This window comes from Anguilla rostrata, chromosome 1 (genome assembly GCF_018555375.3).
Source record: "Anguilla rostrata isolate EN2019 chromosome 1, ASM1855537v3, whole genome shotgun sequence".
Lineage (NCBI taxonomy): Eukaryota > Metazoa > Chordata > Actinopteri > Anguilliformes > Anguillidae > Anguilla > Anguilla rostrata.
This window is the reverse complement of record NC_057933.1, coordinates 59,957,921-59,982,654: the sequence shown is the minus strand read 5'-3', so window position 1 is coordinate 59,982,654 and position 24,734 is coordinate 59,957,921. Positions and strand designations below refer to the sequence as shown.

The 24,734-nt window shown below is 38.8% G+C and overlaps 1 protein-coding gene across 2 annotated transcripts in view; it reads left to right on the top strand.

The window, feature by feature from the left end:
- LOC135260491 (angiopoietin-1-like) overlaps positions 1–24,734 on the top strand; it is a 35,841-nt gene that overhangs the window by 8,012 nt on the left and 3,095 nt on the right. The window contains exons 2-9 of one of the 2 annotated variants that reach the window (XM_064345747.1): positions 9,062–9,217; positions 9,396–9,517; positions 10,078–10,310; positions 11,313–11,381; positions 13,193–13,320; positions 14,842–14,943; positions 15,320–15,486; positions 23,888–24,018. In XM_064345747.1, coding sequence (XP_064201817.1) covers positions 9,062–9,217; positions 9,396–9,517; positions 10,078–10,310; positions 11,313–11,381; positions 13,193–13,320; positions 14,842–14,943; positions 15,320–15,486; positions 23,888–24,018 — 1,108 coding nt within the window. The remainder of the gene's footprint in view (positions 1–9,061; positions 9,218–9,395; positions 9,518–10,077; positions 10,311–11,312; positions 11,382–13,192; positions 13,321–14,841; positions 14,944–15,319; positions 15,487–23,887; positions 24,019–24,734) is intronic. The other variant, XM_064345755.1, reaches the window with a different exon arrangement.

The following is a 24,734-nucleotide window of genomic DNA, read 5'->3' as shown; positions in this document are numbered from 1 at the left end:
ATTGATTGGCTTTCCATGAACAGTTTTTGAATGCACGGATGCTGCTCAATTATGTCTATAAATTGTATCATATATAATAAAAAATAAAAAAACACTTCAATCAAGTTTGGACAAACAAGTGGGTTTTAATCTCAAAAATCTGTGAAAGATCTTTTGCAGGCAGTGCGCTGAACAGTAACTATTGTTCTAATTGTGTTCCAAACAACCTGCTCTGTGACCCTGGTCATGAATAAGTGGGTTAGATAATGGATGAATGGATGGGCAGTAGCAGCAAAAAGATTATCTGACTATTAACGTAAATTTTGTGGCTTGCTGAAATGACCAAACTGCTGCCATTCGTTTGGGAATCAAGGAGTTATTGTGGTCACTGTTGTGGCCATTTTCTGTCTGCCACAGACTATATTTTAAGTGTATAGTTGATGTTAGTAAATTCTCATGCTTAATGTAATGTGTGCACTGCCTGTTTCTCCCTTGACATTCCCTTGACTTGTATTTCCTCTCTCATATGTGCATCCCAAGTTTCATTTCTTGCGCCAATTTATTACTTTGCCTGTTCAAGAACCGAAGTCCTTAAATGTAAGATTTCTGAGTCCACAGTGTCCCTTAGGCAATGGGAAACACAATTACTTTTACAGTCCTTGAAAGAGGTCTTTCATAACAGTAAAGGGAGGGGACTCCTGAGCCCCAACTATTATCAACTGAAACCTCCCTGACACTGAAGTACAGCGAATGGAAGAAACACAAAGCAGAGTGTCCTGATGAATATTCTGTCTTCATTCATTGCTGGCTTTATATCCACTATTTCTCAAGCCATGGTTTAGCCTGCCATCAAACACACACGTACACACACATATGCACACACACACACTCTCTCTCTCTCACACACACACACACACACACACACACACATATGCATGCGCGTGCACACACCCGCATATAAGTTGCAGTTATAGTTCTATTCAATGCTCTCCTTTCATTGCTGCACAGTTGCCAATGACGGGAACCTTATGTGTATTTTTTCTGTGAACTGCATAAAGCATGAGAACGTAATTTGCTCAGCTAATTGTTTTAAATATAGCCTGTAGCGAACAATAAGGGCTACAAGATTTTGTAAAGAAGTAGAATTGCACACATGTAGCAGAAGGACACAGTGTGAGGATTTAATCCAAACAAAGCTGGTGTATCATCTCTTATGGTTAGTCATGGGTCTTGTTGGTTTTCAAAGTTTCAGTTAATTTCATTTGAATGCACTGTTATCCAATAGGATAAAATGGGCTTTCAAGCTGGTTTGATTGCTCCTTTTTGGTAGTTGATAGCTCCACACAGATTTTGTGTTCTTAAACCAATTTCACTAGTTAAGAACTAACAGTAATGGTTTTTGTAAAGCTAATATATCCAACCCTACTGATTATTGTGCCCAATGCATTTAATTAGCATGTAAATTTAGCTAAATGTTTGCTAATACTGGCTGTGTAATTAAACGTACCTTTGATCTGAGAAAATGATTTAAAGGGGTGCTTTTCAGGTCTGGCTTTAGTCATGTTCATAATGCAGTCTGAGATTTTATACATAGGAATGCTGCTCTAATGTATCCAGAAACCAGATGACCAGTGCACTGTCATGCATCTTCGTGCTTAACAAACAGTGTTTTTGGCATAGTAAATGATATGGACAGCAAGCCAAATTGTGAATTCCAAATTGAATTCTACACTGTTTAATTTTAGGTGAAATTACTTGGCTTCATCTGCCAGAACAGTTTTATTTGTATGGACTTTGATTAAAGTGTACAGTCAGATTTCAGTTCTCATGTTAAGTTGTACATTGCTCTTGGAATACACACTACAAGGTGAATATGCTTCCTAATCTGTTGGCAGTGATATTTATGACTCCCATCTGATGCCAGATTTATTATACAGTATCAGAGTCAGCTGCTGGCATTAAAGGTCTATGCGGCTGTGTAGGGCCCCAGGAATCCATGTGCCGTGTGTTCCACGGACAGTTTTAAATGTCTTTTATTTATTTTTTGAAAGAAATTTTATTTGTACAGTATTCACAGGGTGCAAATAGCTTTTGTTCTTGTGCCGATTTATCAGTCCACGATTGCCAAAAACCCACGAAAACTATGCCTAAAACGGTACAAATGCTTATGCCTGGGGTAGTGGTAACCTAAACGTACATAAAAGTGTACCCCTAGCCAGCAATACATAAATCATTTGTACCTTTTTTGCTTGTAAAAGGTACTTATTAGTACTCAAATAGAACATTATTGTAAATTCTGCGTACCTTTGTGAAATTGTAACTCCAATGTACCTTTATTTCTGAGACTGAACAACATCACTTCCAGCATGAACTTGATTTGACTGGGGTGCTTGCAATCCAATTAAGCTAAATTCTGCTTAGCTTCAGTTGTCAAGCTGGTGAAGGCTTGTGGGTACTATGACTGCTGGCAATGACTGCAGTATGATGATTCATTTGCTTTGGACAACAGGTTTCTCCATAGGGGTTTGGTAGTGATGCCTTCAAAGTTTTGCATGTTAGCTGATCAATGCGGTTGTATTGATATTTAAGAACATGCAGCCTTTTTGGAGAGGGTATTTGGTCTTTGTATGTAATAAAGCTTTGAATCAGTTTTGTAAACTTTGTTTAAACTGTGCTAACTAGAGATGTATTCATTTGTATAGCTGCTAGTATGGACATGAAACTTTGTGTGTGTGTGTGTGTGTGTGTGTGTGTGTGTGTGTCCGTGCGCGTGTGCACGTCTATGTGCGCATGTGTGTGTTTGTCCATTACAAATGAGCAACGCGCATGAAATACACAGAGCAATTCATGTTTTAATTTCCTGTTTGGTCAGGAAATTTACTGGAGCCAACCATCAGTCGACCATAGCAACCACATGTTCTCATTATCTCAAATAACAAAACCTCATTGTGTGATTCCTTTTAAAAAATTATTTATTTTGTGGTCTGTGTGGATATTTCAGACTGATAGCAGTCGATTTGGGTCCTGACTATGCCGATTCACCTCTTTTCTTGTCTTAAGATGAGGTGGTCCAGACCAAATGCTCTATGTTATGTATGGAGCACTTTCAGTAAGTGTTACATAGACCAGGTCTGACCACATTGTCTGTGGTACTGCTGAAAAAGGGATGTATGTGGCATTTATTTTGACGTGAAAAGTAAAACGCATGTTGCTTTTACAATAACAGGAAGGCATTCCAGCTTTGATGCACTTTAAAAGCAGTAAACATTAAACCGTACAGCGGCCACAAATTTCAGAAATCATTTAAGCAACTGCACTCCAAGAGGACATTCTGCAACATTTTTCATCCTCCACTGACAAGACTGACATAAAGCAAGTATGTATCTGTCAGGTCAGTGATTTTAACAGAGACAAATTATCACAAATAACTAAGTGAAGTCCCCATTATGGTTCTATGATAGGCTAATGCATGTCAAAGCAAAACATCTGCAGGGAACTAAATTTGATTATGCCACTGTCAGGGCCATGCATTCTTCTTCAAAAATACTAAAATACTTCATGATCCAAAAGACTCAAATTACTCAGATTATGTGAGACTGAGGGCCCTGACTTGGATTGTGCAGTTTCATAAATGTATACTGCTGGAGAGCAGTTCAGAGTAATTCACATATAAAGGGTACAACAACTGTGCCCCCTTGTCAGAGAACATAATAATCCAAAACCAATACAGCATATTGCTGCCTCTCATGATAACTTTTATACCACCATAAGTTAAAATTTCATCATCTAGGCCAGTCCATAAGATTCAGATATAACTGAAGCAATTCATATAATGATGGTCTTTAAAAAAATAAAAAGAAAAGCATAACAGTATTGTTGTTTGCCAGTACAAGTGTGGCACTATAACAAACTCCTTAAATGTAACTGACTGAAGATTAACTAAAACTTTATTTCTAACACTTTTATGTCATCAAACTGATCCAGATCATCAGATACTTATTGCCTGCCATTGGAAAGGCTTAATCCATGTTTTTGAGTGTGTTGAAACTGTACAAAAACTCACTTCCCATGTACAGTGTTGCTTCATGTCAAAAGTATGTCTCTGACGTATGCATCTGGCTGCACTACGTTTAATTGAGAAAGCAGTCGGGTAAAATTTATTCATAAATTTTTTCTGCAATTCCCAAATGTGAATTACCTTTTGTTTCATAAGTATTTTAGAAAAGCCTATTTCAGCATAAAATAAATACTCATACCAGATTCTGTTCACGTTGCTGTCCGAAATTTATGCAATTTAATGTCTGGGTGAATGTCTGGATGCCCTTTTGCTATTTCTTGCTGAATTTGCACTTTTCTTTCCACATGTTATAACACTTGAGGGATTTATTTTTATGTTCCTTCTAACACTTGAATCAAACAGCATGTGGAAACTGCCAGTTTAGAGTCGGCTACAGAGCTCTATAAACAATTCCACATATATCTAAAGTGCAGGGCTCCTACTGCATCAACTTGGTAGCTGATAAAAAAGCCCCTTCAGTCTCTACCTTGGGCCATGATTCAGGCTCCAGCTCCAGGTGCTCTGATTCCAGGACTCAAACAACATTAATTCAGCCGGAAGTCTTTATATTGACTGCTATTCCTCTGCTGGGTTTATACTTTCAGTCCTAGTAGTTTAACTTAATTACTGGGGAACTCCTAACTCAGTTTGAGAAGTGCAGTTTGTTTTGATTGCCAAGTCGATATGATAAAGCATAGCCTATATCCACATGGTCGCTACCATAACATAAATGCGCAGGTCAGAAGACTTTTTTTGAAAAACAAGTCATTTTTGCCTGCTTTCACACAAAAATCAAACGTTATGAACATTTTTGTAAAACAGTAAATGCAACTCTCTATACAAGACAAACATTTCGGTAAATATACTTCAACAATCAGCAATACTATTTTACTATACTATACTACATATATACTTATATACTATACTACAGCAATCCGGTAAATGGACTGCATTTATATAGCTCTTTTATCCAAAGCGCTTTACAATTGATGCTTTGAATCTTACTTCCATAACTGTAATTCTGTTCTACATGTGGGCAAAATTGTTCAATCAACAAGCCGCACTCATGCATAAAACAAATCTTGTGTGTCATCTTGTACAATTGTACTTGTTCTAAAGAAGAAAGTGACAGATGTATTTAATAGCGTGATTGTACCCCCTGGAACAGAAAGGGCTGGTGAGGCCAGGTATCCCACACTTTCAGGCAATGTGCAACAAGCTTTCCATCTCTAACCTCATAAGAGAATGGGTTGCTGTCCACCCACAAATATAATCCCTCCTTTCAGTCTTGTCTCAAGACTGACCAGACTGAATGGACAGACTTGATGCTATTCTGTAGTAAACTTTTTAGTTGCACATTTTTGTTGTAAGTTGGTGCACTTTACTTTTGTTCACTGGTGTATTTATAGAATCAGTCAATGAGTAAGGAACAATGGATTACAGTTATGTAAAACATTTTGTTATAGTATCTTCTTGCCTTCGAGTGAAATTCTTGCTGCTCTGCTCTTCAGTACATTCAGCTGAGGAAACAAGAATACAACCCATGCTGTGATAAAATGTTTGCTTGCCTTTTACAGTACATGCTGTAATTTCAAAAAAACAAAAACAAATGGTCCACACGTACATACAGTGCATGAGTGTATGCACCCAGGGCTAACCCTGTTGTGGTTTTGTTGTGTTTGGTGATCATTAGAAATACATTTTCTTGGTTGAATCGATTTAATTTGTCTATTATGAGTTAGATGATATCAAGCTTGGTTCATTAAAAATGGTTAATATTTGTGAAACCCGTTAACAAACATAGAACACGTAAGTGTTTTCCCAGGCATACCTTTATTATGTTAATTATATAATACATCTCTATATTATTATGTTTTCCCTTTTCATCATGAATGAGAGTATCCCCACTCTCAGGACCAAAAATGTTCTCTCGTCCATTCAAAATCAGGCCAAAGCTTCATGCTATATAATGATGAGAAGGAGACTGAATATGTGAATACTGAGGTCAGTTGTAGTTCTACCTGTGTTGAGACAATAGAGAATTTGTTTGTTTTCTTGGTATAAGCATTTAACTTCCATTCCTGTGACTTTAATTTATGGATTGACTACAGACCATAACAAAATTGGTAAATTCATAGTGTATTCATAAGCAGAAAACAACTGAAAAACTGTTCAATGCCTCATGACAATCAAATATTTATATGTACATTTGTTTTTTCTCCACCTGACTATGACAATATCTGACAATGATTGCACAAATAACAGTAAGGCCAATGGCATGACTATGAAAATAGGTTAACCTGTGGCCAGGATCCCTGTTAAAAAATCTATTTTTATTGGAAAATTTGATTTTATGGGACTCAATTCAATAAATGCATCACTCTTACTATTTACCCAGACCTTTAGAGGGAGAGTTTTACTGGAGAATGCAAGGATACCCAGACACCAGATCGGCAGTAAATGTTCTCTTAGCTATTTCCTGCCCCTGGCAGATTCAAATTATATGTCATTTTTTTCTTTTTGATATCAAATTCAAAACCTCAAAAATGTATTATTTTATTGCTTTCAGAGTTAGTGGAAATGATTCACTTATCCTCAGCTATCATAGTTTGAATAGCTGAGAAGATGTAAGTCAGGAAACCGAGTTGAGAAATTTCCTCATGTGATACATGCGGACTTAGAAGAGAAAGTATATCTGCACACTTCGTTTTTTTTCTGCTCCCAAAGTGATTTATTGGTACAGCGTTTTGACCTCAAAGGTCTTCGTCAGGTACATCGACCAGAACATGTGACTAGACATGCGGACTTGACCACAGTAACATGACAGCACTCTTTTCATTATTCCTAACATTCACAGCACGATGTTGAAATACCAGCAAAAACAACTCAAACAACAGCAACAACAAAAACAACATAAAAATAATTATTACCAATGACACTTTATTATTTCAAACAAAAAAAATGCATGTCCCTAAATAGTTGATCAACCAAATAGTTATTTAATTTTAAGATACGAAAAATTAATAAACGAATAACTATTTTCAAAAGCATACTTTACCCACATAAGCCGCGTTTCCACCGCAGGAACTTTACCCCGGAACTAGGAACCTTTTGAGGAACTCAAACTGCGTTTCGACCGCAGGAACTAGGGTCTAAATTTAGTTCCGGGGGCTTTATTTTACCCCCGGGGGGTAGTACTTTCCAAAAGTACCAGAACCTTTGGGGTGGGGCGCAAGCGCTGAAAATTTCTGATTGGTTGACTACTTGCAGTGTATTATTTCAACCGCCATGTTTAAAAATCTGCAGCCGCAAACCGATTTATTTTCATAATAACTTCAAATCAAACTTGTATGTTATGCGGCGCAGTAGCCTAGTTTTGGTTATAGCCTGCCAACGTCTTGGAATTATAACATGTGCTCTTCTGTTCTTTTCTTGCTTTAGTATTCGTTTTATAAAATGCTAAGCATTCGTGCTGGGACAGCATATTACGTACCAAAACATTCAAACGAATTAATTCGGTTGCTGAATATTTTCTTCCGGATTTTCTTTGTTAGCCCGTTGTAATTGACTCAAAACGTTTGATACAGTTATGTGAGGTATGCGGTAGTTCTGTGTAATTCACATTGGTGATACAGTAAAAGCAAACTGGAAATCACCTTCCGCACTTTTTGTCAGGGTAATTCTAGTAATCGTCCCTTTTGCTTTTTCAGACTGCCGTAATTTTACTCTGCCATTCTTCAATTCCACAAAAAGACCAGGAAGACTATGGACTAATTTATGGTGCATGGTTCGTATCTGGAGGGCACACTTCGCTGCTCGGCTAGCAGTAACTTCAAAGGAAAGCAAACGGTGGCTGTACCACTGCTAATTTAAATTTTCACGCAAGTCCGAGTTTTCGTTCTATTCTTGTCATTTTGCGATTAGCCTATATGGAATTGACAATGAGAAAGTAATCAAACAGCAAATTGTTTACAACGTGTGCATGTTTTCTGCTGTTGTTGCCAGTTATATTGGAAATGTGAATGCATTCTGTCGCATCGGATGTCAAGACATGAAAGTGAATGTTTGCATAAAAACATAATTAATGTGTTTGAGAGGATATATAAAACAGTTACAATCTGACTATTGGCCTGTTATATCCTATTTGTTGCATAACAGCGGTCCAAGTTCAACTACCAACGACAGTTTTGCTTGACAACGGTAAAATATGCCCAAATGGCTGCAGAAGAATATTTCAATTCCAGGTGATTAAATCGATAAAAATCAATAAATACAAAAGTAACCATATATAGTCATTGTTGGTAACCCGTTGTATATAAGTGGAATAAACCCCTCCGGGCTGTCCCAGCTATTAGAAAATAATGTAGGCTACTTCGGTGGTAGTATGGGGTTATAGAAGAAATCATAGGACAGATGGACCGACGACAACGTCACTTTTTCATACGTCAGTGGGCTAATTCGCCTAATCTTCACGGGACTTTAGACTGCGGTGGAAACGCAGACAACAATGGGCTGAAGGAACCTTTTATTTCCTTGAAAAGTAGTTCCTGGGACTAAAGATATTTTTTTTGTTGTCTGTTTGGTGGAGGAGTGGCATGGTGGTGCGGTGGCTAGCACTGGCGCATCATTGCAAAAAAAAGTTATTGTTTGGGGCCTTTCGGTGGAGTTTGTATGTTCTCCTGGTGTCCACGTGGGTTTCCTCTGGGTACTCCGGTTTCCTCTCACTGTCTAAAGACATGCAGGTAGGCTAATTGGAGATTCTAAATTGCCCATCGGGGTGAGTGTGTGCATGAATGGTGTGTGAGCCCTGCGATAGATTGGCGACCTTTCCTTTGCACGTATATTCCTGCCTCTCATACAATGCACGCTGGGATAGGCTACAACATCCCCCGCGGCCTTGACCAAGAATAAGCAGGTATAGTTAACGGATTGATGGATATTCAGTGGAGAACATGGCCCTTTTTTCCAATCACAATTCTTTTTTGGTAATATTTTCTGTGCATGTTATGTTCTTGTGTTTTCTAGATTGAGAGCTCCATCAGGGAGAGCATGCGAACAGAACTGGCTCAGCTGCAGCAGACTGCAGTGCACAATCAGACAGCTGCCATGTTGGAGATGGGAACCAGTTTACTGTCCCAGACAGCTGAACAGACAAGAAAACTGACAGACGTGGAGACGCAGGTACTGCTTCAGTTGGACATGCCAAGTATTTTAAGTCAGCCATAAACTTGGATTCTCAAAGTACATTGCATACCTCAGCCTGGAAGAAAATTATTTCAGTTTGTCAGGTTTGTATCAGATCCTCGTCTGATTTCTGGAGTAAACTGGAAATGTAGTGATGCTCTTTATTTTTGGGCAGGTTTTAAATCAGACATCAAGACTGGAAATCCAGCTTCTGGAGAACTCCCTCTCGACCAACAAGCTGGAAAGACAGCTGCTCCAACAGACAAATGAAATCAGCAAGCTCCACGACAAGAATGGGTAAAACCTTTATGGTCACACTGACTGCACAGCCCTCCCTTCACTGGGGGTAAGGGGCCAGCATCCAGCATAAAGAGTATTGCAATGTCAGGCTCTCCTGCGCTTTCTCAGAAGCATTTGAACTTGTACGGTCCGATTCTTACCCAAATATGGCCCATTGTACAGAGGCCACCAAGATAAAGAAATGCCTGAAAGCTATTTTTAACAGCAAGTAATCGGGACAAAAAGTACAGTGTCTCAGTTAATGAAGAGTCATGGACATGAATGTGAAACAAGTTCACAGCATCAAATGAAGTACAACTTTTTAATTGAATTGATAAATACACTGATAAAACAATTTTATCATGCCTAAATTATGAAGAACCATGTATCTAGGGGGTATCTTCCACAGGAGAACTGGAAAAAGGCTGAATTTGTAAATGCCTTTTACACTGTACAGCTGGAACCAGGTTAATTCACTATGTCCATTTTCCACTCATTGTTGGAAGAAGTTGGCACATCATGCCCATTTCAATGTGAAGGGTGTGTTGCTTACTGACCGCTACATAATCTATGACCAGGTTTCTGGAGCGGAAGATGCAGGAGATGGAATCGCGGCACCAAAAGGAGCTGCAGTCCCTGTGGGAGGAGAAAGGAAGCCTGCAGGATCTGGTGAGACAGCAGAGTGGAGTGATCCGAGAGCTGGAGGCCCAGCTTGGCCAAGCCACTGGAAACAACAGCGCCCTCCAGAGGCAGCAGCAAGCGCTGGTGGACACGGTCAGCAGCATCCTCAGTCTCTGCTCTCGAGAAGGAGGTACAGAACACCCCCCTACATACCTATATGGGTCCATCCTCTAGTGATGCGAGCCACTGGTTTAATTCACCCTGAAATGTTGGCATTGTCACATGCTGTCCATGACTCCTGATATCAACCGATCATAGCATTGACTTTTGAGAACAACACCTTGCACTTCGGTTACATCACACTGTTTCCATTTAGCTGAGAATGTGGAATTGAGGGAGTCTGGCTGGTGTGCATCATCTGATGATCTTTTGAATGTATGAAGGAGCAGTGAACTTAGCAACCCAGTAGGATAACACCAGGCCTTTATTAAATGTTATACCAGTGGTTATTGGTAGACAGTGGAAGGCTGTGAGGTGAAGTGTGGATTGGGAGTGATTTGGGAGATAGTTGCAGCAGTCATGGCAGGAGATGACCAGAGCCTGAACCTGAAGCCAGGTTGGATCCTACAAGTCAGTGATTGACAACATGATATGGCCAAGTATATATGACTGGCTGATAAATATGATCATTTCTAACATTTATAATTCATTTAATTCATTTCAAATTCATGATTAAATGCTTCAATCATTTTTGATATGGATTTGTTAACTTGATTTGTAGATTTGTGATATGTTCACAGAGAAGTGTTCTTAGGAATGTCTCCGAAACCTTCCAATGGCAGTGGTCATCTGTAGGTCATTAATTCATATCAAATAGTACTGTTATTTTGGTTTAAAAGTTACACACAATACACTGATTTAACTGAGCATGACCTTACTACAATAACACAACATCTGTTTTGCCCACTACCTTTAAACTGTATTCCACTGCTTACTACTGGCCTGTTCTCTTTGCCATTCTGCTACAGAGAGAGCGATTTCATGTACTGCATGATCAGTCCCCTCAGTACAGTGAACTTTATAGCCTCACGTAGCAGCAGCCACACGGAATCAAGCAGCCAGGGGAATTTATATTGATTTATACAGGAGCTTTTGTGTCCACTGTCCTTTTAACATGAACCTCACACTGCAGACAAGTCCCAGCCGACCAGAATACACGTCCCCCTGAACAAAGACTGGTGCATCAATAATAGTCTCAAAGGTAAATTCAAAACCTTGAAAATGTAATCTAACCCTTACAGTACATCAGTTTCTTATGTGACCATAAATCTAGCTTAACAGCGCTAAGAAAGGTTATAAAATATATTAGGTAATCAGACTGAACCATAGCACACACTGTTTGTTTGACTTATTGTTCCCTGCCTTTTAAAACAGCCCAGGGGTTTCTCAGATTTAATATACTTTAATGGGGCATACATGCTAGTTTGCCAGCAACATCAGCAGTACAGTGATTTCATGTTGCATCCATAATGAAATTTTTGTAATACAAGTGACAGGGGTGGGTATGTGGTCTGACTAATGATTACTGCTAGCACTGATTCTAGTATGGCAGAAATTATTGAGCAATGTGGGCAATATAACTTCACAGAAAGTAAAACATTCTGACCAGAAAGAAAGTTGTGGAAAAAATGTTGGGTGATATGGAAAACACCATTGATTATAATGAAATGCTAGAATTCATTACTTTAAAAAAATCTGACTTAACAAATGACATGTTGGTGTGGAAACTGTCTCTGCAGTCTGTTCAGTGTCTGCAGTGCAAGGTCACAGTCCACCAGCCTGTCACAGTGGGAGAGGTCTGTCACTGACACTCAATACCCTGCTAAAACGGGAGAAATTATGTGTCTGACAAAACGTTCATTCTTCAAAAGCTCTCTTTTGATCATCACAGGGAATCACAGCTGTCCTTTAAACGATAGGGACACCTTTCGCTGTTCAGATCCATCTCCAGGCAGCAAAAACAATGCTGTGAAAGCTGAGACCGAATGTTGTTGAAACCATCTGAAGCTATTTCCATCCACGTAATTGCCATTTTCGGGTTGAATGTTAGCCACTTGTTCACTTGTTATTGCAGAAACTTGAAACGTTTAGCTTGTAGTGTTTAGTCTTCAGCCCAGTGCTTGGTTTGAAAATATCTTATCCTTAATCATCCATAGATAGAAACAGACTTCCAGCTGACTCTTTGAAATACCTGTCAAAGATAGTTTCCTTCATTTATGAGGAGAAATATTTCAGCTGATTGACAAAACCACACTTTTTTTCGTTGCTTACATGTAAAGTATCAAAATGTTTGGCACCTCTTTGTGCTGTGACATCCCATGATACCCTATTTAAAAAAAATAAATGTCTGAAATAGATCACAGTGCAATAGGTTGCTGAGATGCATGAATAACTGCAGTATAAATATTGTATTGTGTTAAGTAAATGGTTTTACTAGCATGTTATTGCAGGTGTTGCTAACTCTACATGTATATTCATTTTGGACTGAAAACTAAGTACTGTGCACTGATACTGCAGACGTTTACAGCAGGTGTCCATCTTGCAAATAAACCAGTTTGCTTAAAAACCAAATAATCACTGCTGACATGAGGATTTACAACAGAGCAACAATTTAGCCTAAACAGTTGAATGTCCGACAATGCAATTTTTTTCTTGCGAATAATGTACAATGTTAATATATTTATGCACAAGGTACTGGTGATCTGGACTGAAAGAATTTAGTTAGCTAAATGTTCCTTTCCCAGATGTTACCACCATATATTTGAAGATATATCACAGGCCTGAAGATTTCAGTATGACCCTTTGGGTTTTCCCATCCCAATAATATATACTGCTGCTCCTGTTGTGAGTCCTACAGTTGTGCCCATTACTGAACAATTTATAACTAGCACCAAAGATTCATGAATCCTGTCATGGTTGGAGCTATCTTGTTACTGGTAGCCCACTCATTTTAGGGTTCAAAAAGCCTCTTTCTCATTACTGACACACATGTGGTCTTATGTTTTTGAACAGTTGCTCCGAACATCTCGAAGCGGGCAGAGGAGGAAAGGAAGTTTCGAGATTGTGCTGATCTTTTCCAAGCTGGGTACAATAAAAGCGGAGTGTACACCATTCATATTGGTACACAGGAGAGCAAAAAGGTGCATATGTTTTTTACATGGCTATCAAATACTTTTTTTTTCATCATTGGAAATGATGAAAAATTCTAATTTCAAGTAATTTATCATTCACTTTGTAATTACTCTAAGTCTACTGTTCTGAAAGCTTCTCCATTGCTCATATTTTCATAGTTCCATTCTCACAATTTCTTTCTCGAACAACTGGTGTAAAGTACAGAAACCCCCATCGCTCAAGGGCATAGTCACAGTGTCTCGGGAAAAAGGTACAATCCAGCAGGTATGGGTTTGCTCATTACAGGGCTGCAAATGTGTTTGGAAGGCCCGTGAAAACAGCAGATGTTTAGCACTGCAGTTGCTGCCAGGCCGCAGAGACTTTGGCAGTGACCCCGAGCCTGATCCTAGCCATGAGGCCTCCCTAATCACACCCAGCTCCCCTGTAGCATTCTCAGCTGTGCTGGGCTGTCAGTAGAACCCTCCTGCCAGATCTGCTGCATGGGCTCACCTGGTTGGCAGTTGAGAACGAGCTTGTACAGAGGTGACAGGAGCTTTACTCATTCATTGAACTGCTTTAAGTGAAGGCCACCAGCTTTTGTGAACTGCGGATTCTTGTTGAACACGGTCATTTCTTAACCGCATCTCACTGACCTAATTTCCTGAGGGAATTGAAGGAGGAACAAATTAGCTCAAGTAAGTGGAGTGGCAAGATCTATTAAAGTGTAATAGGAACCAGAAGGAGCGTGTTCAGAAAGACCCGCAGATCTTTGGGTAATATGTGAAGGGAATCACCTGGTCATGCCTGAGGTCAAGGGTCACATGTTGGGTGAGGTGTTGCTCAACGGATTGGGCTCCCCATTATGACCAAGGGATTTCCTATAGGAACGGAAGAATTAAGCTTTGGGGGTCACAAATAGTATTATGGTCATAATAAGAAAAATGGCAATAAAATAATAAACTCCTTTGGAGGCACATAGTGAAGCTTTTAATTTGGCCTGTAGCAAGAGTAAATCTGTGAACCGTGCTGTTCTTTATGTTGCGCTGCTACTTCTGCCTGTGCGGTCACAGTCAGAGTGGCTGATCCAGCTCTCTCTGCATGGACAGCATAGTTATGAGTGGGTGCGGATACAGCCCTCTCACTTAGTCATCTCCTGCTCCTCTATTAACGAAATATGCAAAAGAAGCTGTTTTTACAAAAATGTTCATTCTGGATGGGAGGACCTGAGGGGCATGCCCCCAGACACCCCCTGGCACTGAAGTGTCACCACACCCTCCAACTCCAGAAAATAATTAAAGTCAAAAATAATTATTTCTCCCTGATACAGTATTAACTATGAATCCTCAGAGTTGTTTCTTTTGTCTATATTTTTTCCTCAAAAATAGTTACTATTTGCTAAGTAGCTAGTTTTGACAAGGAATTGTAGTGCAATAACAATAGCCTATAGAAACAAGTCCAACTCTCCAGAGCAGTTTTTTTTATGCTCAGAGGAAGCTAACATGCCCCTTGGTGTTAAAGTTTGGCTTTAGCCTAGCTGTCTTTCTCTGCAGGTGTACTGTAACATGGAGGTGGCAGGAGGGGGGTGGACAGTGATTCAGCGGAGGCAGGATGGCAGTGTGGACTTCCACAGGACCTGGAAGGAGTACAAAATGGTGAGCCAGAAGAACATCCATCATACCCAGGCTTTTTCAACTATGGAAACTGCATTTTGACACACCACAACCCATAATGAATGGACTTTGTTATTAATGACATTTAAGTTAATGATTTGGCAGACTGTTGTCCAGTGTGATACTTAAGGTCATAATATCAGGCTAGGACCACTCACTTTTGGTAGCAGTCTTTGATGAAAGAAAGATAAAGAGTCATACAATTTATGAGAAAAATAACAGGTGCTTCATATAATGCTTCAGTATTGGGTGTCATATTGGCCTTTCCTCCTTCTCAGTCATAAAAATACGTAAAATAAAATGTCACATAAAATAATCCAAATACCAGTAGAGATCTCATGGTTCTGTTATGTTACAGGGTTTTGGGAGTCTGTCTGGAGAGCATTGGCTGGGGAACGAGCTGGTGTTCCTCCTCACCAGCAGGAGGCACTATGCTCTGCGGATTGAGCTTATTGACTGGGACGGTCACCTTGCTTTCTCCCACTATGACAGGTTCCACATTGGCAGTGAGAAGAATAATTACAGGTACAAAACTGAATTACTTCATGGAAAGAACAGGATCATTTCATGATCTGCATGCATATGGTTATAATTGTTTATTGTGCTTGACCTGTTTAGTTTGATTTGAGGTTATTGTTTTTGTCAGTTGAGTTAGTATAAAGAAATATCCACCAACCTACTAAATTGTATACATAATTCACATGCAGACGTACAGCTTGATATGGGTACAAGATCTGAAAATGAGTTTAAACAAAAATCAGAGGTGTCATAGGAGTTATATTTTATAGTTTTACAGTCTCACATTTTTAATGTAGCTGTGAATCAAAGAGAACTGTGAACAATACAAATTTGAAATAATTAGTTATTTGATGACATGCTTCTCATGTTTTAAGATTTGTTATTTTGAATGAATGTCTTGTTTTGACATTGATAAATATGTTTAAAACTTGTTTAGGCTTTAGTCAAAATCTTTACAACCCAATTTCTATATGTGTTGTCACAGAAAATAACTGAAGCATTTTGAACAAGTTAAACATTTTTTAAAATCAAGAATCACCTGTTCATCTGAGATTTTTTGAATAATGGTGGTATCCTATTAAAGGGTTTGTATTGTAAGGATATAAGTACATTTGTATCCCCCATCCCCCCCCCCTCCCAAAAAAAGAAAAAATAAAATAAAATTGATTGAACAGAGGGAGTAAAAAATAACAAATCCATAAGATGCTTTTCCGTTGCCCTTTTGGACATATAGTTATTGATATGAAAAATTGAGGGAAAATGTTTTCAACTAACATTCATTATTCCTGTCTCAAGCATATCATGAAGCACTAGCATGTGAACTACAACAATGGAACATGCACATTGATAACATAATAATGCACCACAACTAAAAATAAGGCTGAGCATTTCTATGGTAGGACTAAATCATTTGAATGCTCTGAAAATACAATGATCTTTCCTAAATAATGGCATAATTTAAAATGTTTCCCCCTCTGAAATACACGTTTGGAAAATTTAGTTTTCATAAAATAAATCTTGCAAACATTTAAGAGGATGTGGTGTATAAAGCCGAATCTTTTTCTTGTATTACTGTGCTGGCAGTCACTCCTCTCTGCATGCTACTGTAAGAATTCAAGGAAAACTGACAGAGAGAGTAAAAAACTCAGCTATGACTCAAATGACTTATATTGAAATTGTGAAACTAATTGTGAATTACAGTGCTCATAACTATGCTTTATTCCCCAAAATAAATAGGGCATAGAAATTTAAATTACATTGCAGAGATTCTGAGTGAAGCATCTGTTTACACGCAATAAAAGTTTCTGACATCAGTATTTGCCAAAAAGATCGCAATCAGTTTTATTTATCTGGGTTTAAATTAAAGTTACTTTATCAGAATGGCAATATATCTTTTCTTTGTTTGGCGTATAGTGATGTTGTCTTGGATGAGAGAGTCTTATGATGAACAACATTACGTCAGACATACAGCCAGATATGTAATCTTACTTTTACTAAACTAATTTTACAAGTTTTAGAAAACATGAGAAAAATGCTATTTAATCTGTTCTTTTATCTATGATCATATTCTCAGATCATTTGTATTGTATTTTCAAACGTGCTGTCAGCCAAAACATTTATTTTCACACATTATACATGCCAGATATTGAGAATCACTGTGTGCTAAGCTCGGGTTGCATAAATATGAGAAAAGGTCACATATTAGTGTAATGGAGGTGAACTACATTTTCCCAGTCAGAATGAATGAGCCTCTGTCACTGTGGAAATCATACGAGGTTTCATCAGGTAGAGGTCAGAGTAGAGTGAATAAGGACACGATGACCCATATCCCCATTCCAGTCAGCTGAGAAATGCTCGGGCAGCAGCATGCCTGGGTGGTGTCATTGGTTATCTGGTCGTGTATTTCATTGCCAAGTATCTCAAGCTTGCGCATGCTGGTATTAACTCAGAGAAGCTACGTGTGAATGCAAATTGGTGATAATGTCGATAACTGCGATGTAAATATATTTTTTAATCAGGGTTGACGTTGAAATGTATCATATATTTAAAATGGACTCCTTTGTGTTGTACTAAGCATGCCACTCTATTTCTCACCGCAAACTCCTTAGAAGTTTACTTTTAAAAACTGTTGTTGGTAGTGCTTGGGTTTATCTAGAGCAGGGGTGTCCAGTCTTCTCAGAAAGGCTGATGTGGGCTCAGGTTTTTCTTTCTGCACAGCACTAAGACACCTGATTGAGCTAAATTATACTAACTAATCATGGTCATCCCCCCTGATCTAGAGGAGAATTGACTTTGGATTTGCATGTTAATATAATGCAAATTAGGAGCAAAAGTGTTCTTATGATTTGCTTGTTCCAAATAAACATGCATATAATGTACACAGTTTACGAGCATCTATTTATAGTGCATAAATGATAAATATGTGACAAAATTTATATGGTGACAAAATAGCTTGGTTGGCAATGAGACACACAGTAATGGAAAGATTCTTTCTGGAAGCTGACTATCTCTTCAGATATGCTTTATGGGCATAGATCCCATTGAAGGCTTGCCAAAAACATATTTTTGCAAATGCTGGAGGTTGAAACAGTTGACCTCATGTCCTTATCTCTGTGTCGTGATGAAAAACTCAAATCACCCTTTAATACAAACTTTAACACCACAGAATGAAGACAAGGGTTGCCTTATGACAAATGAGTAGGGAATAAACAATACAAAACTTCCCCAAAATGGGACGCAGAATGCAAAGAATACTTCAGGAAAAGATTGTTAACTTGGGTGTGGAGCAGGGAGCTGTGTTGATATCTTTGTAATTGGACACATGCTTATTTGGCCTATTTTTTCTGTTTTGGGATTGCAACCTCTCACTGATTGTAGCACTCTCAAATCCTTGGTGAGCCTGGCCTAGCTTGAAGGCCTATCCTGGGCCATCATATATATTACCATCTGTTTCCACAGAAACAGCATTTCTTTTTCTTTTTTTTTGTTTGGAAGTAGTTCCTTACCCTGTTCCTGGGGACCCACTGGTGTACTGGATTTCATTATTGTTCCGCTCAGGACAAAATGTTTGGCCATCAGTTCAACTCTGATATGACATGATCTTTTGACAGTTATGAATTTGAAGCTGATTTTAGTAGTAGAAACATAATTTATTAAAATGTCCAGTGTTACTTTTACTCTAACAGTGTTGCTTCGTCTCTTAACAGATAACATTTGGTCTCACTTTCCAGAGTGAGACCAAATGTTATCTGTTTCTGTAAGAGTTGAATTAACACTGGACATTTTACAGTGTAGCTTTCCAATAAATGATTGTGTGACCTAAAATGTGCAAGAACAAATATATAAAAACAAATTTAATTCATATAGCTATGACAAACATTTGAAGCAGATATTTCCAAAAATAAATAAGTTGAAGAAAATAATTCACTTTTATATTTTTATTAGCACACATATCTAATGACAAACACGGTAACATGTTTAATTCAACTCTAACAGAGTACATATGAGTCCAGTAGGAAGATTTTACTGCACAATCTAAAAAGGGTTGTCTGCAAGTACAGTATCTCCCAAAGGTTATTTATTTGTATTTATTAAAACTTGCTGGGAAATGTGTCACAGCCAATTATTCACTGTCCTGCCAGCCACAGTGAATGCTGCCACACAGTAGAACGGTTTTTTTAACAGGATGAGACACAAAGGTCAACAAAGGCCACTCAAACCACTTACAGTCTATTACCTTGCTGCATTTTAGTTGTGACTCTGGGTATCCATTTGAAGCACCACTCTGTAAATAATCAGTGGATCATTTGAAAGCTTGGTTTTGGACAAAGGACTTATAATCTGTTCACAAAAGATGAGGGGGCAAAGTTTAAAAGAACACACACTAGACCAGCGAAGCAGATGAAGCTGTGTACATGGCTGAGTTTTTCATCATTTGTCAGTGAGCGTGATGTAATGTGCTGGTTGGTGGTTGGTGACAGAGGTCTTTCTTTAGCAGACCTGTAGCTGGGAGCGTGTTCGCAGGTCACACACAGCAAAGCGTTCCAGCACTGCTCTGTCTCCCGGCTGTGGTGTTTTGCCCTTTGATTATTATTATTATTTTTGGTCACAGCTCGCTCCCCACGTTGCATCGCTTGACAGATCTAGAGAGGCATTTGCTTGTGCCAGGATCTTGTCTCACCTCTAATTTACGTCTCTGGTCCATATACAACCTAGCCATTTTGACCCCATTATGTGTCCTTAACTTTGAACTCATTTGAAGATGTGCTCTGTTGCTTTTTTGTTGATGGTCACACATTACCCACAGTTTGATGTTTGATATAGCACTGTCGCCTCACAGCAAGAAGGTTTTGGGTTCGAATCTCGGCTTGGGGCCTTTCTGTGTGGAGTTTGCATGTTCTCCCCGTGTTCGCGTGCGTTTACTCCGGATACTCCGGTTTCCTCCCACACTCAAAGACATGCATGTTAGGTGCACTCCTGCAGTTGCCCTTAAACCAAGTCACTGGCCTCAGAACTGGAGTTGGTCCCTGGGTGCTGCACTGTGGCTGCCCACTGCTCCTAAGTAACTAGGATGGGTCAAAATGCAGAGGACAAATTACCCAACGGGGTATATCTTATCTTATCTAGCTGTTATGACTGAATTTGGACCTGTGTGCGATGTACCTTTATAAAGTTTGTAATGATCCTAAATGCACAACAGCACTGTTAGTGTGGAGATTGTACTGTTTCAAACACACAAAGATTTTACTGTGCAGGGGTGGTTTCCATGTGCTGTGTGGGTTAGGCGCCTTGACTGCTGTCCATTACTCCCCTTTAATGTTAATGAATTTGATTCAGTAATGTGAGGAGCCGGACACCTGTCCCATATTCTAGAATCTAGACTGATTCCACAATAATCAATTTGCTCTGTGAGGCCATATGTTTCAAAACCCATACTTTAAATGATCTTTGATTCTATATTTGATTTGACAGGATATATAATAAGATAATATTAATGCATATGCCCCCCCCCCCCACCCACACACACAAAATAAAAAATCAAACAAAAAGTAGCCATCTTAATTATAGGATGTACAAGCACAACTACTCTGAAGAAGAATTATACTTTGAATTTCATACAGTGTGTCATTATGTATCAGTAGTCAGAACAATTTTACATGAACGCAATGTCATTCAACAGAGAACACTTTTTTTATTGTATGATATCAAATTAAACTCATGGTGGTAGACACTAATGCAATGACTTTGTCACTTTAAGGATTTCCAGGGTTCTCAGATGTCTCGTTGCTATTTTAAACTTGCGATTGCAGGCCTGTTAAATCCATGTATGTGGAACATGTTCACAGGAATCAAAACCTTGTGTTCTCTTCAGCAATGTGGCCATTGCAGCAATATAAATAACTGACCCGCAACAGCAAAGTGATTCCGGCAGGGCGTGTGCTGAGGCAGCAAAGTTTCAGACTGCTCGAGGAGCTGCATATGCCCTATACTGGAGAGGTTCGGCTCCATATTGGGTCACATGTCTGTGCAAAGCACGATACTTTGCTACAGCATAGTAAATAATTATATCCAGCTGTGTATGTTTATGAAACATAACAATATAATCTGCAGTTACTGCCTTGGATAAGAGTGTCGACCAACCGAAAGTATAATGGAAGTACAGTGCAGCTGGATGTTTTTGGTTTGGAAAATGTTTGTCCATTCTGAAGCATTATTATTCCAAACTGTTTGAGCCTACGTAAATTTTATATTGAATCCCATGAAACTTATGAACTCTTATCTTAAACCACTGTAAATTATACGCAATTCATGGAGAATAATGATGTAGCTGTAGCAGTAACTCATGCATAGGCTTCATGCAACATTGCAGAGAAAGATCAGCATAACATGATTGATGCCTCAGTATTGTAGCATGTTTTTTTTTAACATGAGACTGTTGCCAAATGAGCCACTATGGAAAGGTTCCAGATGTCTCAAAAAATAACTGCACCAGTTTTCTGGGTTTAGACGTGTCCTCGTGTAAGGGCAGGTGAGAGTTAATGGTCTCTCTGTTTCTGTGTTAAATTCAGTCTGACACTCAATTGAGATTGTGAAGAACGGTTATTCATACAATGCTCTTTATTTTTAGAGCTTTTGAAGGACTGTTGCTTCCACTGAAACAGATTATATCTATTCTTGTTGAAATCTAGAGTAGTATAAAGATTATGTTACCTTCTATTTGACTCTTTTCTTCTTTCACACCAAACAAAGGGGCTAATGATATTTTCTCCACATTATAGCCTCTCAGACCATGATGAAAAGATTGTTCACCCCACTTAATAGGCACAGAAGGTACCTCTGTGAGGTGATAAAACTCAGGGAAGGCTGTTTGTTTGGCTGTAGCAAACCTTTTCAATAACCGTTGGCCAGTATGTCTACGCAAGGGTGTGGCCCTCTAGGATACAGATGCTTATGATTTAAGGGAACACTAGTACACTAGTTATTACATACATTTATTTTTAATTCATTTATTTCTCTTAGTTCTGTCATTTATTTGTAATTTTTTTAATTTAAATTAATTTAGTATGTTTAGACAGTTCAGACAACTGTCCCACAGCAAAATGAAGTTCATAAGTTAATCTTGGGTATTGCTTTGCAGTTTTGCTTTTTGGATTGCATATTACAAAAGGGCAAGGGTGGTGATGTTATTTCTGAGCATGTTACAATGAATCTATCATATCTGTCAAACCAAGTTGCAGGCCACAGCTGCCAAAAAACTTTATAATTTTTAATGCACGCTACATACTAAATACAGTACAGTAAGTTAAATCATTAATGTCAGTAAGTGCTCTGGAATATTTGTTCAACAAGGTGATGACTCGTGATTTCTGCTGAGCAATTTACACCCACTGAGACCCCTGTCAGTATGTGAGTGCCTGATGGAGAACAGCCTTGAGCTTAGCCTTAAAATGTCTGCTTCTACTCTCTGTCCAAAGACTCAAGCCCTAAGGAGTTTATGGCTTTTTAGAGGCTGTATTTGTATGATTGTTAGCATCAAAGAAGGGAATAAGGAAGCAATTTTACTCATGTAAAAATATACCTGTGTATGTTGCATGGTATGAAAGAGCAATATCTGAAGTCCAGTTTCTGGAGCAAAGTTGCACTGCAAATGCACTGTTCCTCTGAATATTGCCAAAAGGGTTCTCTAGAACCTGCCATTTTTTTAAAAACTTGATGAGTTTGCAGCTATTTCCTAGCTCCGTTTCGTGGTTCAGGCATCTTGCCTGTGGGGGCTGTGTGCTGTCTGGCTAATTATTTACTGGACATTAATGTGTGGAGAGCTTTAATGCACTGTGTTTGAGTGGGCGGAATACTTTAGTGTGCAGTGGGGTTTCAATGTGCTGTTTCTGCGTTATTTTAATATGTTTCAGACCATAATATATTTTATATTTTGCATTTTTAAGCTTTAACATGGTGTGTGTTTTAATATACTCTGTAGGTACTACAGCTATGATTTTAATAATAAGATCAACAACAGAGAGGACAAAAAGGTTTACAGCAGTGCATCACCAGGGAAGATAATCAGCACCTGGCGATGTCTATGGGTCACAGATTTAAAGCAGTCACTGCAAGCAAAGGATATGTGACAAAGTACTGAACATGACTACTTTCATTTACGTAACATTAATATGTCCCGAATATTATGGTGCTCTGATATGGGGAGCAATGTATAGAAAGTTCTGTAGCTACTTTCTACGTGGTGAAACAAAAATGTATAAAACTACCCTTTACTAAATGCAGAGAATCTGCACTTAGACCATATGTGAATTGTTTGGCTTTAAATGCGAAACTGTGGAATACAGAGCCGAATCAAGAAAAAAAAAGCCTTTGCCCCAAACATTATGGAGGGCTCAGTATGTGTGTATTTTTATATATGCATGTATGTGTGTGTGTGTGTGTGTGTGAATATGCATATGTTACCACTGTTTGGCTGTGGTTCATTTTCCTCTTCCAGATGTACATATTAATTTTTGGCACCTTTGCTAATGGCACTGTAGCATTTGAATGTCTATGTATTACATGCTACATGTAAAGCAGGTTCTGAACATTTTCTTAGCCATGTCATTATCTAGATCTGTGTCATTCTGCAAAAATGCCACCACTCCCAGACAATCCCCATTCCTAGTCGTCTGTCTTAAAAGTAAATCTTGGCGTAGTTGGTGACAACTAACACACTGTTCAATCAAGCATATAGTTCCTATTTTGGTCTTGGATTTCCAGTCCTGCTTGCCCAGTTTAGTGTCCGGCTGATTTGAAAGGGCTTGTGTTTTGTGATACAGCTGTAATCCTGTACGCATGATCACATGTATTTGGGGCGCTGCTTATTGCTGGACTGTCTTTGTCTGTCTCTTCGTCTTGCTTGTCTCAGACTGTTCCTGTGGAGCCACAGTGGAACCGCGGGCAGACAGAGCAGCTTAGTCACCCAGGGGGTGGACTTCAGCACCAGGGACATGGACAATGACAACTGCATTTGCAAATGTGCCCTAATGCTGACTGGAGGTCAGTCAACACCATACTTCTACACAAATTCCCAACTGACACCAGCAATACAATAACCCGATCGAATAAACATCAGCCACCATTTGAACATCATTACCTTGAGACCGGTATTTCAAATTCCTTTCCATATAAAGAACTAGAATGTTCCACATTAGGTTTCTATCATTTCATGCACTTGTGTTTGCACAGTTCTCAAGTACCACATGTGAGTATGTGAATTGGATAAAAGAACACAGCAATAATACCAAGAGAATCAGCTGAATACATTAGTAGTGGACATTGGATAAGAAGGGCTAAAATAAACATTAAAATTTCCCTCTGTAATTGAGAGTTCTGTTTTTGTACATGGTGTTCTGATGTGAGACAATGAGTTCAAACCTTTGCATAATGCTCCAAATCTTGTAACCAAGACTCAGTATATATCTGAAACCAACCAGTTTCAACTAGAGTAAGACGATCCTGTAAAAAATAAGAGCAACAGATTTGTCACAGGAGCGCATTGGCAGCTATGGTGTATGTCAATGAGTATGTGGTAAAAGCCCTAAATGAAATGCCATGGGATAAAGTCCCGTGCCTAAAATGGAAAAAAGATGACTGTCAGACAACTGTCAATAACTATTTTTATTGGCAGAAGGACGTGCTGTTGATGCAGTTCATGGGAGTATAATGAGATCACACCTGGGATACATTAAGAATGAAGGGCCAAGCACTTTGGA